This window comes from Strongylocentrotus purpuratus, unplaced genomic scaffold (assembly GCF_000002235.5).
Source record: "Strongylocentrotus purpuratus isolate Spur 01 unplaced genomic scaffold, Spur_5.0 spur5_scaffold_4, whole genome shotgun sequence".
Classification (NCBI taxonomy): Eukaryota; Metazoa; Echinodermata; class Echinoidea; order Camarodonta; family Strongylocentrotidae; genus Strongylocentrotus; species Strongylocentrotus purpuratus.
Window position 1 is genome coordinate 20,209,735 of NW_022145610.1, and position 17,084 is coordinate 20,226,818.

Here is a 17,084-nt window from a genome sequence, read left to right on the forward strand (position 1 = left end):
TGGCACATACCACATTGTCTGGTACACTGTGGCACATACCGCATTGTCTGGTACACTGTGGCATCCACCTCATAGTATACCACACCCTCCAGATGAAACAATTAATTAGTAACTAACGCTTTAAGAAGCAATTATACTAATTAATCTTGCCTAGGGCAACAAGTAACACAGTCTGGTTTACCCGGTTCATCTGTAATTTCTAATGTAATGGCATTGGTTATATGTTTCGTGTCACATGATTTCCATATAATTTTATTTTATTGAATATATTTTAGTTCATAGTTAGATTTCCCTAACTCATGTTTAATTAAATGTAATTTTTAAAAAAGTAGTGAAACGTCCTAATAATTGACAGTTTTTAGTTTGTAGTATTTTCGAAATAAATATATAACTCAATCATCAGTAATTAAGAAATATGCTTTTAAATTCAGATTAATTGTATAAAAACATAGATCTGCACGCACCCCATATTAATTATGCAAATTAAGTGGTGTCAATTGATTAAACTAAACCCCCTACGGACCAGTTTTCAACTGGTTCAACTGGAAATAAGCCCACAGACCAGTTATCAACTGGTGCAACTGGAAATATGCCCACAGACCAATTATCAACTGGTGCAACTAGAAATAAGCCCACAGACCAGTTTTCGACTGGTGCAACTGGAAATATGCCCACAGACCAGTTTTCAACTGGTGCAACTGGAAATATGCAACTAGACCAGTTTTCAACTGGTGTAACTGGTCATGGAGGACTGGTTCCCGTTAAATGAAATGCAGTCGACCAAATATCCGCTTGATATGCATTATATGGACCAGTTAGAATCAACTGGAACCAGTTGCCGTCAACTGGGAACCATTTTAATTTATAACTGGAACCAGTTGGAAATTTGAACTGGTGGTAACTGGTTTTTCCTTCTGGGCTGCCGCCATACGGCGACATGTACAGGTATAGACTATATGAGACTCTGTGGTAAGTGTGTGATTAAGTAATTTAGGAAGATCGCTCTGTAGAAATTACCCTGTGAATAAACAATTTTCACATATTTTAAAATGCTGGGAGAAACCAAACTATGACAAAAATATGAACAGTATTTACTCTTATGACACACTTTTGTAAACATGTGGCACTGTGTGATAAGTATATACAAATATGTGAATATTACGTTATGGTTAAACCACATGATCTAAAAATCTCACACTGACAGTAAACTGTGAACACAGAGTTTACACATAGTGATACATACCATAATTGTGGTAAATATGTGTCACACTGTGTTAAATATGTACGACTATGTGGTAAACCACATGATCTAAACCCCACACTGTGACAATACTGGGATCGCAGAGTTTACACATAGTTCGATACATACCACACTGTGGACAATATGTGTCACTCTGTGTTAAATACCATGTGAGTCATAAACAAGTTTACACCTAGAAAATGGACTTGCGCCAAAGTGACGCCTACAGCACGGTATTATGTTGGGATTAGCGGAGTGAGAGAATGAATTGAATGTATCAAATGAAATGCATTGCATATGCTTTTTGCAGAAACAAAGTCACACACTCACACACACACACGCGCGCCCAAATGTTCGTCGATATTTGATATTCGATATTAATATGTGGGGCATGATTTTGGTAGAAATGTTATGTGGATCTGCAAAAACCGATTTAATACCCAAAACACAATATTTTTATTTAAACTTCACATAAGCCATTTTGGCGCAAGTCGATTTTTGCACTCTCGCAAACAATGCCTCCTGTTCATCCAGGCGTGAACACATACCACACAAAAATGATACCAAATGATTTGGGATAAAACACTCCTTTATAAGATATATAATAATTAACTGTTCATAGATGATTTTTTAAATAATTAGCAATTTTCTAGGTGTAAACCTTTTTTTTTGGACTCCTACTGTATGTAAGACTGTGTGATAAATCACACGATCTGAACCCCACACTGTGACAATACTGTGAACACAGAGTTTACACATACTTCAGTACATATCACACTGTGGTTAACATGTGTTACTCTGTGTTAAATATGTAGGACTATGTGGTAAATCACATGATCTGAACCCCACACTGTGACAATACTGGGATCACAGAGTTAAACATAGTTCAATACATATACCAATGAGGTAAATATGTGGTACTCTGTGTTAAGTATGTCAGTTTATGTGGATATTATGTTGTAAACCTCATGGTCTGAAACTCCACACTGTGATAACAATGTGAACACATAATGTCCACACAGTGTACACATATAGTTGACTTTGTAAACATAGTGTGGCAACACTGTATTAGAGTGACTTTGTATTGTGTATGTTTGTTATTGTTTCTTTTTCATCAAATGTGAAAATAAAATAAATTGAATTGAATAGAATTGAATACATATCACACACATTTGGGCACCTTTGACATTCTTATTCTTTGTTTATGTATGCAATTGATTGCTCGACATTTCATGCAAAACACTCAAGGTCCTCGATCAAAGTCTATATTGAAATAGATCTACGTATACCCTGTGCCAAACTCACAGTCAAATAGTGAAAACATGGGACTGATTTGAGGACAGAATTGCCCAAATTCCTGGGCATCCTGGAACCTGGTATTTCAATTTAGTGCAAAAATGAGGCAAAGAGTTTAATGTAATTATTACATAAATGATGTATATTTTATACGAAACATAGTATGCTAGAGATACAAGTTAATAGGTTCGATGTGGATCTTCGTGCAGCAAGTGTAGATTACATGACAGTACATTGTAGGCCTACGCTTCAATTCTTATATGTGCATAACATATTTTGAAGATGATGATAAATGTATACAAAATGGTCATATATAAAAGGTAGATTTGTAATAATTGGTTGGAAATCAGGATTTAAATGAATATAGAAGATTCAGGTTTTGTTTAATGAAGAGTGAAGTAGTATGGATGTCAACGTAAATGACAATAGGGACTTTTAGATTTGCGTCGACTGATACGTGTGACGTCCATTCAAGGCAGTGCATTAAAAGGACGTCGATCGTAGCGATCCCCATTGTCTTCGTGCGAATCTAAAAGTCCCTATTATTGTGCCACTATCAGCCTTTTCACACACAGCTAAAATTCTATAAACATGACTAGTATAAACGTGTTTCGAACGTGTTTAAACTAATCACGAGCCTTTCACACACAGAAATTTCGGTGCGATCGTTAATTGTTTCGTGATTAACTACTGCTCGTAAAATGCGCAGTAGTGCCATTGCGCATTGAAGGTCATGTCATGTCAATCAAAGCGCACGCTCCATCCAGTTTAAACACGTTTAAACAAGAATTTCCTTTCACACACAAAATGTCAAGCTCTCTAGATACGAACTTCGTATCTGCAGCCTGCTTTTAGGGGCGTATGGATCGCGACTTCGTATCTATCCCAACATCGTATAAACGATGTTCACACTGGGAAATTTTGTCTATAAACATGTTTAAAATTTTACGATGATTCTAATCATCACTAGATACGATGAATTTTAGCTGTGTGTGAAAAGGCTGTATGTAGGTCAGCACCAGGTCAAACTGCATGTATAGTTTAAGCACACTCAGTCACTTTTTAGACATAAAGTAGTGTTGATAGCGAAAGATATGTTGATTTATGTCAAGCAGTTAGATATTTCATTTATCTAGATGTTTATGACAAGAAATGTAATTTAGCTCTCTGAGTCTGCATATGGGTTTCTAGAAAAATGTCAGAACGTCTCAACATATCAAATATTACTGCATTGAAAGGATATTTATTGTTGCTTAATACTTATTTAATATACACTAAAAACAGAAGCAGTAGCAAATGTTTGGATAGATTATAACTGATGTTATTAACTACAGATATTCATGATGCTTAATTTCATTTGTGTCTTTCTTATTGATACGGTTTTCACTGAGTAAAATGAACGAAACAACTGATGCGAGAATAATTAATGTTCAACAACGCTCCCGTAGAAACATTTGTCTAATGTTTATTTTCCCCGGGCTCCAATTCAGTTACACTATCAGTTTTATCAAAGTACAATGTTTGGTAGCCGGACGTAATCATTTGGGATAGCGGAAGCAAGCAGTCATTACGTCGAGCAGTGATGAGGCCATCATACAAAAAAAATCATATTTCGGAGCGTTGTAATACACCCTATGCACGCTGATCATCGAACATAGTATTGAGTATGGCTCGGGCGAGTTCTGCATGATTTTATTTCACACCAATCTGTCTTCGATCTACTTGTGAGTTGCCATCTAAGCAGCGCTTCGATTCGTTTTTAGAAAAGGAGATTATTCAGTTCGTAATACACGATGGCAAGCCTCTTCGACGCACTGGGATTCAAGTGCGAGGAATGCGGCAATGATGGTGTTGACGAAACACAAGGGTACAAAGTTGTTGAACAACGCCATTTATGTCCAACATGTGCCCGCAATCTGGCCAGCGCCATTCTGGCTGATATGTCTCATGGAGCTTTAAAATGGCCGTGTCCACAACACGAGAGCAAAGAAGTAGAACTGCTCTGCTGCAAATGCAAAGTAGCAGTGTGCCACACATGTGCCTTGACGACTCACCATGGGCATCAGATGCAAGACATTGAGAAGTTCTTCGCTGAGAAGAGAGAAATCGTGAAAAAAGATGTCGAAGAGATTTCAGCGAAGCAGAATGAGACGCAGAGCTTTCTGGACAAGATAGAGAGTTGTTCGCGGGAGATGGATGGTCATTTCATAGACATCAAGGAAAAGGTATCCGTCACATTCCAGACAAAGTCACAAGACCAAAAGGAGCGAAACACTGTACAAGTAGCCAAAGTAAACGCAGAGGCAGAAGAGCTCATAAGACAGATCAATGAAAAGCGTCGAATGGAACTTGCAGAAATTAATGAACAATACGATAACGAGCATGAAACACTAGTGAAAGACCGAGACAGAGTTCTTGCAGAGTTGAAGGTTATCGTAGACATTGTTTATCGAATGACTTCAGAAGCTAAAGCATCGGCAGAGACCACCGGTGAGGAGTTAGAGAGCACAGCTGCAGTCGCAAAATCCATCATGGTCGATTGCGACGGGAAAACCTTCCACAAGAAGGTCGCCAAGTATCACGAGATGGGTATGGACAAGTTACCATGTTTAGATCATGATCATCTGGATAAGCTATCAACAGTGGCAGAGAAGATACGTTTCAAGAGGGTGGATGACGAACAAAAGATTGGACTCTTGACCGGGAAGAATGCTTCCTTTGAGATGGTCAAGACGGTGAATATTTCTTCAGATATCCAGGAGCCATTTCTTCTAGGGGCGATAGATGAGCAGACAGTAGTCTTTCGGAACGGCAATGGATCGGCACTGTACTCAGTAAACGTAGAGTCCGGGTCCATGGAAACATTGTTGACCGACAAGAAGACTAGAGGCATTTGGGATTTAGCAGTCCTCCCTGACAAGGGTTTTGTTTACAGTGATTACAACGCCGGTTTGCTGCAGATCTGTGACAGAGACGGAAACGATGAGAGGTCTTTAGCTTTACCTAACGATGAATCGCGGTTTGCCTTTCTAACTGTAGACAGGAAGGGGAAACTTCTCGCTGCTAGCCATAACAGTGGCGAGATATATGTGAGCGACCCTGAGACAGGGTCACATCTTCGCACGATCCATGATATAGAATGCAAACCAATGATGGGTATCGGGACACTTGCAAATGGGGATATCATCATTCGCTCTGGAAACTTGGATATTTGCAGAATCTTTCGAGCGACTGGAGAAGTCAAGATGAAGTTTCCACTGGCGGACTGGAGCAGACGACTCAATTTTCATGTCGGTGCAGATGACATGATCTACGTTACATATCGTACGGGAATGAACCAAGATTACATTGGCTTTGTAAGTCTCCTCTCCCCTAACGGTGATATGCGGAGAGAAAAGGTCATCGAGTTTCCAACGTCGTATCTCTATCGCTATTATCCAAGATGCGTCGTTCCTGTTCCCGGTACTGTCATCATCCTAAATGGAAATGCCCTTCTTGTTTATAAGGAAATACCTGGAGTCTATGATCTTCTTAATTGATCAGAAAGTGCCCTTGCAGGAGAGACGGGAGACGGTCCAGGATTCATGCAGGGGGAGGGGCCAAAAAGTTAAAGATAAAGACAAGTTATGATCATGCGATTGCATTGTGAAAGAAACGTTGTGGAATCGATCAGAAAAGGTTGATCTTTTAGCATATAAGTATTGGTGTGTACTGCAAGGTTCTGGGGCATCAAAATGATAAGAAATTTGTAAAGTTACAAGCACTGTACACGGAAAGATGTTTATGTGACTACGCAAGCGTGCACGACACATGCGTTTATCTCTCACATACCAGTAGATAAACTTATTTACAATTATATCAATTAGTAGGCGGTTTCCCAGCAAATTTTGTATCATCATGTATTAGTCAAAACATATTCTTTTACATGATTGGCAATAAGAGCTTCCATTCCATTTTTTGAAATTGGGGCGTTTCTAATACTGGTCTTTATCTTTAAGGAAAAAGAATAGGTTTTTAACGTTATCACTTTTGGTATATCATTAGTGCCAGTGCACAAGCAGATGGCACATTACATTTTAAAACTTAAGGTGTGGTGATGTTATTTCAGATAAATTTGCGACCAAGACCCCTCTTTCTTTCTTCACCACCACCTTCAGATTTTTTTTCTGACCCCAAGATCATGCATGCACGTTGATCCTGGAGTTATGGCGAAGTTGCAAAATAATTAAACCCACCTCCAATAATACGATATTTGAGTGAAGAAACCTTCCAATCAATGGTTAGGCACTACTCTCCATTATTGCACAAGTCCTCAATCGTTATGACAAATATTCGAGTTAAAAAGTTCATTATTTACTTTTTAAAAGTTGTATATTTGTAATAGATTTGAATATACATGTACTATTTACAAGATTAGATGTCATGTCACGACTAACTGAAAATAATTTGTCAAAACAAAAGTTATTTCTTTAACTGACGTGATAGTATTAATGAAAGTAACTGAATCATTATTACACAGCAATGTATATATTCCATCGCTAAGGGAACCATGACTACAATTTTGCTACATCATGTAGCTAATAATCCTATACATTTTGTAACAAAAGTGAAGAGACTATTTTGTTTGCGCTTTTGTTCAATTGACCTGGTCAAATTTGAGCTGTGGCTATCTCGCGATAATATAAAGTTGAAACTTGCGAACCTTATTAGAAACGTTACTGGCTTCTATTGTATTACGGTAGTAATAAGAAAAGAAAACAAATCAGTTAATACCTTAAGCTATTTACCAAGTTTGAAAATATCATGTCAGTGATAATTTTGTTATTATATGCCTGGATGATTTTAAATGTGTAGCTCAAACAAATCTAAAAAAATAAAAAAAAACATGAAAAGGTGTTTAGAGGTGGCTTGGTCGAGTGGTTTATTCACTTGACTGGAAATGCAAAGGTCATGGGTTCGAGCCTCGGCTTGGTACATATGTCATTGAGCAAGGCATTTTATCTATATTACTCCTCTCCACTCAGATGCTCATTGGGTACCTGATAGGGTGCGAGAGTCAGTGTGATTGGACGAGTATGTGCGCGGACGCAAAAGTCGAATAAATATAATGCTCCCCAGGGAGTGGGGAATGTGCACTGTACTATGCGGAATAGTAACTGTCCAGTACAGTGACCGGAGTAATGACAGTCTATCGGTTGTATCTGGAAAAGCGCTTTAAAAGAAACAGCTATTAATATTCTCTTTTGTTTCAAACAAATTTATAACATTTTTATAGTAATATAGTACCTATTTCTTTTGTATATGTTCAATCATGACCAAGGTACAAAATTATAGAATCCTGCCTGTATGTGTGTTTTTGTATACTAAATCGTTTATGTATGATATTATAAAAATATGATAAAGGACCATGTTGGAGGGTTAAAATATAACTTAAAATGCATATCTGCTTGTATAATGTAGAACGTCATGTTGCCAATTGAATATTTATTATAAGTACAGAAGACTCAGAGAACGAGGTATATTAGCTGGTGATGGTACTGTACATACATGTTGATACATTTCATCATATCAGAAGAAAAAAACAAGCACTGGATATTTGTAACTGGTCTGGCTATAAGCTTGAGTTGAGCTGCAAGTTGTAGTCTAAATTTCTACGTTTTTTGGGTGGTGGTGGGCGTCGGCCGACTCTATCCTTTGCACGATAAGCCCCAATTGAATTCATACTTCTTCTCTTTTCTTTAAATTGATTTATTCATTTATTATTGTTATATCATATATAAATATTTTTATTGGGGGATGTTGTAACGTTGGACACATATGCATCTGACATCACAATAGATAAGTATTTGCCAACTGATGAATGCAAAAGTGGATCCAGGAGCGCGTTTTAAATAAGTAAGAATAGACAATATGGGAAGGAAAATTCCTTTAAATTGTACACGGGTATTCCCTTCAACCCCCTTCCCCCTCCCCCACCCCCTCCGCGCCCACAACTGATGTGGACGCTAGAGGGACAAGTGAACATAAAATTTTCTGGGAACTTTTAGTGGACTTTCTTTTTCCAATTATTTTGCACCTCCCGTCTGACAATATCCTGGATCCGCTCGTAGATGCTGTACTTTCGATGGTTCTTCTTAAAATCTGCCATTCTGATTAAGATTTGATAGAATGTCGAGTACTAAATGTTGTGTGGGCGTCGGTCCTTGCAGACTTTAATATTACTACCACGAAGCAAACACCTGTGAGGTTTACAAGCGTTGATCACAGAAACACAAGAATATGTGCGCGAGTGGGTGTGTGTGCGAGTGGGTGGGTGTGTGTGTGCGCGCGCGTGTGCGATGACGTGTTTGTGACAAGTAATTTAAGATATTTGGAGGGTTATATTAATCCAATTATTTTTAATAATCAGAATATATGTATAAATGGAAAAAGTATATTTGATAGATACTTGTTTGAAAGAGGGATTGTTCAACTGAATCATTTGGTTGAGAAAGGTCATGTTAAGTCTGTTAAATATTTTATGAACCTCGGTATGAAAGGTAATAATTTGCTTATGATTATTGATATTTATGATGCGATACCCAGGTTATGGAAGGATGATTCAGGGTTAATAGAATTCCTCGAGGTTGATTTGATAAGCTTTAATACTTATTTCCATATTTCTAGTAAAAAAATACAGTTTGTGGATGTGGGTTCAAGAACAATCTATGATTATTTTATCAAAGCACTGCTGCAGTGCAGCAACAAACGTATGATTTGCAGGTAAGGGATGGGCAAAATGATTATGATTTTATAGATAAAGAATTAAAAGAAATATTTGTTAGACCAAGAATCACTATACTCATTAGAAAACAACGTGAATTTCAATTTAAATTATTGCATGGAGCCATATACACTAATGAGCATCTTCAATCTATTAGATTTGGTTTTGTTGGTGATAATTTATGTTCGTTTTGTAAGCAGGAAATAGAAACATACAAACATTTATTTTTATCTTGTGGGAGCGTTCAAAGGATATGGCAGGCTTTAATACAACTTTTTGAGTTAGATGAAATTAAAGATTTAGAATAGCGAGATATATTTGTTGGGTTGGTAGGTAGTTCATATAGAATAAAAATGTGTAATACCATCATTTTCATGGTGAAGTATGTAATATTTATGTCAAGATCGGGGGGGGGGGCGAGTACTAACTTTAGAAAAGATGAAAAAACGCATTTTTAAGTATAGGGATGAGGAAAAGAAAATAGCAATTAAAATGGGAAAGCTAGGATCACATTTCTTAAAGTGGGAGCAGCTTAAGATTAATTAAGATTTGCTTTCTTCTCCACCGTGAGCCTGTTAAAAGCGTAACTCGATTTTGCGGCCTGGATAACTTATTTAGTATATTTTTCTTGAGTTGAGAATGTTGGCAGACATCCACTGAGTGAGTACTGTGTGTGTGGGGGGGGGGGGTGGGTTGGTGGGTGGGTGAGTATGTGTGTGGGTGGGTGAGTATGTTTGTGTGATAGAGGGTGAGTATGTTTGTGTGATGGAGGGGGCAGGGAAGGGGCAGGATTGTTTCAGTAAAATTACCTCCAGATTTGTTTAAGTTTTTTGTTGTTGTAATATATAAGTAAATAACATTTACAATTGACATATTATGTTTAGGTACTTATACGTTTACTTTGTTGCTAAGTTATATTATACTGCAAATAAGTTTATGTTTAATTATGTTTATGTCAAAGCATCAATATTGAACACGTTTATTTTATTCAATTGTATGTCATGGTTTGTATTACACATCTGGAGAAATAAAACAAAATTGTTAAAAAAAATTAAAAAAAGTGTGTGCGATGACGTGTTTGTGTAGTCCTATATTCCCTGTTCTGCGTGCAGTGCTTTTAATTGTGATTTTTTTTTTTCAAGCAAGATTAGTCACTTCCGTTTCAATTTTTACGATTCCATAACCTCAGATACTCGAATCCTGGTGTAATACACAATCAAATTTCAATGTCTTTCACAAACCCATGAACCGTACTCAACAGAAGACGTTCCTCTTGTTCAATACATCAAAGCCGGTCACGCCATTTATCTTGATGGTTCTCAGAACGACAACGTTCTCTATATGTCCCATTCTCTTTTTCTATTTGTTTTCTTCCTGTCTTTGTCCATCCATTTGTTTGGACCCTTCGAATCCCGTACCATGGTACTCTCTGTGTCGCTGTTCCTCTCTCCTTCTCTCCAAGTCTTCCTTGATAACACGCTTGACGACGCAGAGGGAGACTATGACTATTTCATTTCATTTTGAATTTTGATCACGATGTCCTGTTATGGTTTGATTCGTTTTTCATGTTCAATATACAAGATCGTGAAGGTACAAGCATTTACTGAATAAAACTGCAGTAAAAATCGCGGTACATTTCGCATCCACAGGGGTATCCAAAAATATCGAAATTGTGAAGAATCACTATCCACCCAATTTTCAAAATTTCCCAAAACTGTATCACCTTTAATGCTAGGTCTGGTGTCGGTCTGGTCCGCTGGTGTGACTGCGGTATCAGAGAGCTTAGTTATGAATATAAATTTATAATGTTATGAGAAAAAGAGAGAGGGAATGGAGAAAATAGTAGACAAAAGGAGGATAGAAAGAAGGATAAAAGTAATAAAGAAAATCAATAAAGGTGAATGGAAGGTGAATACCGAAAGGTTAAAGGAGTCCTTTTGTTGAGTATCATAGCTTGCAGGCGCGCTGTTCTATAGAATAATACATTTGGGTGAGCTTGGTGGTGGTGGTGGGGGGGGGGGGGGGCGTACGTGGGGGTAATTATTAAAGTATCATGCTAGAAGAGGGTGCATATATCAACAACAAAAAATGAATTGACAAAGAGTTCATGACCCTATATCTCCAGTGAAAATTAATTGAAAATTGTACTTATTTTTACCCTTAAAATTAATGAACGGTTATAACATATTGGTGATTCAACGCATATTATTCTTTCATTTCCATCATAAATGTATAAAGATATTTTCTGTAAAATTGTGGAATAGTCTTGGGTCCAAAATAAAGAATCGCCTTGCTTATTTAGTTTTTTTTTAAAAGATATATAAATCTAATCTTATTAAATCATAGGCCTACATCCTCTGAGTCTGTAAAGCGCTACGTTTGCCTTGTTTTTTTCCCTCTTTCCTCCTGTTGTACCACTTATCAAGTGGCACTTAATGTATATTTAATTACTCATATAGTTTAGAGACAAGCCTTTGACAGGCCTTTGGCCTTTGTTTGTCCCCTCACATTTTGATATTTCTGTTCATTTCTGTTATTTGTTGGAATTGTCCTTATGGAACAATCACTGTGTTACCACAAAGCCAAACACAGTGTGGTACCACAGTGTGCTGACACATGTGGACCACATGTGATTTTAGGACGTGTGGTAACGCTGTGGTGTACTATGTGGAACGTACCACAATGTGGTAGACTATGTGGTTGATACCACATTGTGTTATGGCACAGCGTTACCACATAAAACTGTGGTATGCACCAAATAGAACCCACAGCGTTAACACACGTCCCAAAATCACATGTGGCCCGCATGTGGTAGCACGCTCTGGGACCAACCACATAATCACCACATAGTCTACCACATAGTCTAACACACTGTGGCACATACCACATATGTGGGGCATGATTTTGGTAGAAATGTCATGTGGATCTGCAAAAACCGATCTCATACCCAAAACACAATATTTTTATTTAAACTTCACATAAGCCACTTTGGCGCAAGTCGATTTTTGCACTCTCGCAAACAATGCCTCCTGTTCATCCAGGCGTGAACACATACCACACAAAATTTATACCAAATGATTTGGGATAAAACACTGCTTTATAAGATATATAATAATTAACTGTTCATAGATGATTTTTTAAATAATTATCAATTTTCTAGGTGTACACTTTTTTTTGGACTCACACTGTATGTAGGACTGTGTGGTAAATCACACGATCTGAACCCCACACTGTGACAATACTGTGAACACAGAGTTTACACATAGTTCAGTACATATCACACTGTGGTTTACATGTGTTAATCTGTGTTAAATATGTAGGACTATGTGGTAAATCACATGATCTGAACCCCACACTGTGACAATACTGGGATCACAGAGTTACACATAGTTCAATACATATACCAATGAGGTAAATATGTGGTACTCTGTCAGTTTATGTGGATATTATGTTGTAAACCACATGGTCTGAAACTCCACACTGTGATAACAATGTGAACACATAATGTCCACACAGTGTACACATATAGTTGACTTTGTAAACATAGTGTGGCAACACTGTATTAGATTGACTTTGTATTGTGTATGTTTGTTATTGTTTCTTTTTCATCAAAATAATGTGAAAATAAAATAAATTGAATTGAATAGAATTGAATACATATCACACACATTTGGGCACCTTTGACATGCTTATTCTTTGTTTATGTATGCAATTGATTGCTCGACATTTCATGCAAAACACTCAAGGTCCTCGATCAAAGTCTATATTGAAATAGATCTACGTATACCCTGTGCCAAACTCATTCTACAGTCAAATAGTGAAAACATGGGACTGATTTGAGGACAGAATTGCCCAAATTCCTGGGCATCCTGAAACCTGGAATTTCAATTTAGTGCAAAAATGAGGCAAAGAGTTTAATTTAATTATTACATAAATGATGTATATTTTATACGAAACATAGTATGCTAGAGATACAAGTTAATAGGTTCGATGTGGATCTTCGTGCAGCAAGTGTAGATTACATGACAGTACATTGTAGGCCTACGCTTCAATTCTTATATGTGCATAACATATTTGAAGATGATGATAAATGTATACAAAATGGTCATATATAAAAGGTAGATTTGTAATAATTGGTTGGAAATCAGGATTTAAATGAATATAGAAGATTCAGGTTTTGTTTAATGAAGAGTGAAGTTGTATGGATGTCAACGTAAATGACAATAGGGACTTTTAGATTTGCGTCGACTGATACGTGTGACGTCCATTCAAGGCAGTGCATTAAAAGGACGTCGATCGTAGCGATCCCCATTGTCTTCGTGCGAATCTAAAAGTCCCTATTGTGCCACTATGTAGGTCAGCACCAGGTCAAACTGCATGTATAGTTTAAGCACACTCAGTCACTTTTTAGATATTAAGTATAGTGTCGATAGCGAAAGATATGTTGATTTATGTCAAGCAGTTAGATATTTCATTTATCTAGATGTTTATGACAAGAAATGTAATTTAGCTCTCTGAGTCTGCATGGGTTTCTAGAAAAATGTCAGAACGTCTCAACATATCAAATATTACTGCCTTGAAAGGATACTTATTGTTGCTTAATACTTATTTAATATACACTAAAAACAGAAATAGTTTAGCAGTAGCTAATGTTTGGATAGATTATAACTGATGTTATTAACCACAGATATTCATGATGCTTAATTTCATTTGTGTCTTTCTTATTGATACAGTTTTCATAGAGTAAAATGAACGAAACAACTGATGCGAGAATAATTAATGTCCAACAACGCTCCCGTAGAAACATTTGTCTAATGTTTATTTTCTCCGGGCTCCAATTCAGTTACACTATCAGTTTTATCAAAGTACAACGTTTGGTAGCCGGACGTAATCATTTGGGATAGCGGAAGCAAGTCCAAAGTTCAATCTACAAACCACACAAAGGAGGCGTTTTACATAAAATGCACTGCCCCGTCTATGCTATTATGATTAATATACGTATAGGATTACTGACATACAGTCATTACGTCGAGGGGTGATGAGGCCATCATACAAAAAATTCATATTTCGGAGCGTTGTAATACACCCTATACACGCTGATCATCGAACATAGTATTGAGTATGGCTCGGGCGAGTTCTGCATGATTTTATTTCACACCAATCTGTCTTCGATCTACCTGTGAGTTGCCATCTAAGCAGCGCTTCGATTCGTTTTTAGAAAAGGAGATTATTCAGTCCGTAATACACGATGGCAAGCCTCTTCGACGCACTGGGATTCAAGTGCGAGGAATGCGGCAATGATGGTGATGACGAAACACAAGGGTACAAAGTTGTTGAACAACGCCATTTATGTCCAACATGTGCCCGCAATCTGGCCAGCGCCATTCTGGCTGATATGTCTCATGGAGCTATAAAATGGCCGTGTCCACAACACGAGAGCAAAGAAGTAGAACTGCTCTGCTGCAAATGCAAAGTAGCAGTGTGCCACACATGTGCCTTGACGACTCACCATGGGCATCAGATGCAAGACATTGAGAAGTTCTTCGCTGAGAAGAGAGAAATCGTGAAAAAAGATGTCGAAGAGATTTCAGCGAAGCAGAATGAGACGCAGAGCTTTCTGGACAAGATAGAGAGTTGTTCGCGGGAGATGGATGGTCATTTCATAGACATCAAGGAAAAGGTATCCGTCACATTCCAGACAAAGTCACAAGACCAAAAGGAGCGAAACACTGTACAAGTAGCCAAAGTAAACGCAGAGGCAGAAGAGCTCATAAGACAGATCAATGAAAAGCGTCGAATGGAGCTTGCAGAAATTAATGAACAATACGATAACGAGCATGAAACACTAGTGAAAGACCGATACAGAGTTCTTGCAGAGTTGAAGGTTATCGTAGACATTGTTTGTCGAATGACTGCAGAAGCTAAAGCATCGGCAGAGACCACCGGTGAGGAGTTAGAGAGCACAGCTGCAGTCGCAAAATCCATCATGGTCGATTGCGACGGGAAAACCTTCCACAAGAAGGTCGCCAAGTATCACGAGATGGGTATGGACAAGTTACCATGTTTAGATCATGATCATCTGGATAAGCTATCAACGGTGGCAAAGAAGATACGTTTCAAGAGGGTGGATGATGAACAAAAGATTGGAATCTTGACCGGAAAGAACGCTTCCTTTGAGATGGTCAAGACGGTGAATATTTCTTCAGATATCCAGGAGCCATTTCTTCTAGGGGCGATAGATGAGCAGACAGTAGTCTTTCGGAACGGCAATGGATCGGCACTGTACTCAGTAAACGTAAAGTCCGGGTCCATGGAAACATTGTTGACCGACAAGAAGACTAGAGGCATTTGGGATTTAGCAGTCCTCCCTGACAAGGGTTTTGTTTACAGTGATTACAACGCCGGTTTGCTGCAATTCTGTGACAGAGACGGAAACGATGAAAGGTCTTTAGCTTTACCTAACGATGAATCGCGGTTTGCCTATCTAACTGTAGACAGGAAGGGGAAACTTCTCGCTGCTAGCCACAACAGTGGCGAGATACATGTGAGCGACCCTGAGACAGGGTCACATCTTCGCACGATCAATGATATAGAATGCAAACCAATGATGGGTATCGGGACACTTGCAAATGGGGATATCATCATTCGCTCTGGAAACTCGGATATTTGCAGAATCTTTCGAGCGACTGGAGAAGTCAAGATGAAGTTTCCACTCGCGGACTGGAGCAGACGACTTAATTTTCATGTCGGTGCAGATGACATGATCTACGTTACATATCGTACGGGATTGAACCAAGATTACATTGGCTTTGTAAGTCTCCTCTCCCCTAACGGTGATATGCGGAGAGAAAAGGTCATCGAGTTTCCAACGTCGTATCTCTATCGCTATCATCCAAGATGCGTCGTTCCTGTTCCCGGTACTGTCATCATCCTAAATGGAAATGCCCTTCTTGTTTATAAGGAAATACCTGGAGTCTATGATCTTCTTAATTGATCAGAAAGTGCCCTTGCAGGAGAGACAGTCCAGGATTCATGCAGGGGGAGGGGCCAAAAAGTTAAAGATAAAGATAAGTTATGATCATGCGATTGCATTGTGAAAGAAACGTTGTGGAATCGATCAGAAAATGTTGATCTTTTAGCATATAAGTATTGGTGTGTACTGCAAGGTTCTGGGGCATCAAAATGATAAGAAATTTGGCCCAGTCTTCGTAAAGTTACAAGCACTGTACACAGAAAGATGTTTATGTGACTACGCAAGCGTGCACGACACATGCGTTTATCTCTCACATACCAATAGATAAACTAATTTACAAATATATCAATTAGTAGGCGGTTTCCCGGCAAATTTTTTATCATCATGTATTAGTCAAAACATATTCTTTTACATGATTGGTAATACGAGCTTCCATTCCATTTTTTGAAATTGGGGCGTTTCTAATACCTTTAAGGAAAAAGAATAGGTTTTTAACGTTATCACTTTGGGTATATCATTAGTGCCAGTGCACAAGCAGATGGCACATTTCATTTTAAAACTTAAGGTGTGGTGATGTTATTTCAGATAAATTTGCGACCAAGACCCCTCTTTCTTTCTTCACCACCACCTTCAGATTTTTTTTCTGACCCCAAGATCATGTATGCACTTTGATCCTGGAGTTATGGCGAAGTTGCAAAATAATTAAACCCACCTCCAATAGTACGATATTTGAGTGACGAAACTTTCCAATCAATGGTTAGGCACTACTCTCCATTATTGCACAAGTCCTCAAGCGTTATGACAAATATTCG

At 38.0% G+C, this 17,084-nt stretch overlaps 2 protein-coding genes across 2 annotated transcripts; both read left to right on the forward strand.

The window, feature by feature from the left end:
- Positions 1-4,154: 4,154 nt before the first annotated feature.
- LOC115929070 lies at positions 4,155-6,075 on the forward strand. Its single transcript, XM_030997219.1, has one exon. It carries the CDS (start codon positions 4,330-4,332, stop codon positions 6,073-6,075), a length of 1,746 nt encoding a protein of 581 aa, XP_030853079.1. The 5' UTR covers positions 4,155-4,329.
- Positions 6,076-14,308: 8,233 nt separating this feature from the next.
- LOC115929071 lies at positions 14,309-16,293 on the forward strand. Its single transcript, XM_030997220.1, has one exon. It carries the CDS (start codon positions 14,548-14,550, stop codon positions 16,291-16,293), a length of 1,746 nt encoding a protein of 581 aa, XP_030853080.1. The 5' UTR covers positions 14,309-14,547.
- Positions 16,294-17,084: the final 791 nt, after the last annotated feature.

What these genes read in the sequence shown, in the direction of transcription:
- LOC115929070 (XM_030997219.1), top strand. Translation starts at nt 4,330, where the DNA reads ATGGCAAGCCTCTTCGACGCACTGGGATTCAAGTGCGAGGAATGCGGC.
- LOC115929071 (XM_030997220.1), top strand. Translation starts at nt 14,548, where the DNA reads ATGGCAAGCCTCTTCGACGCACTGGGATTCAAGTGCGAGGAATGCGGC.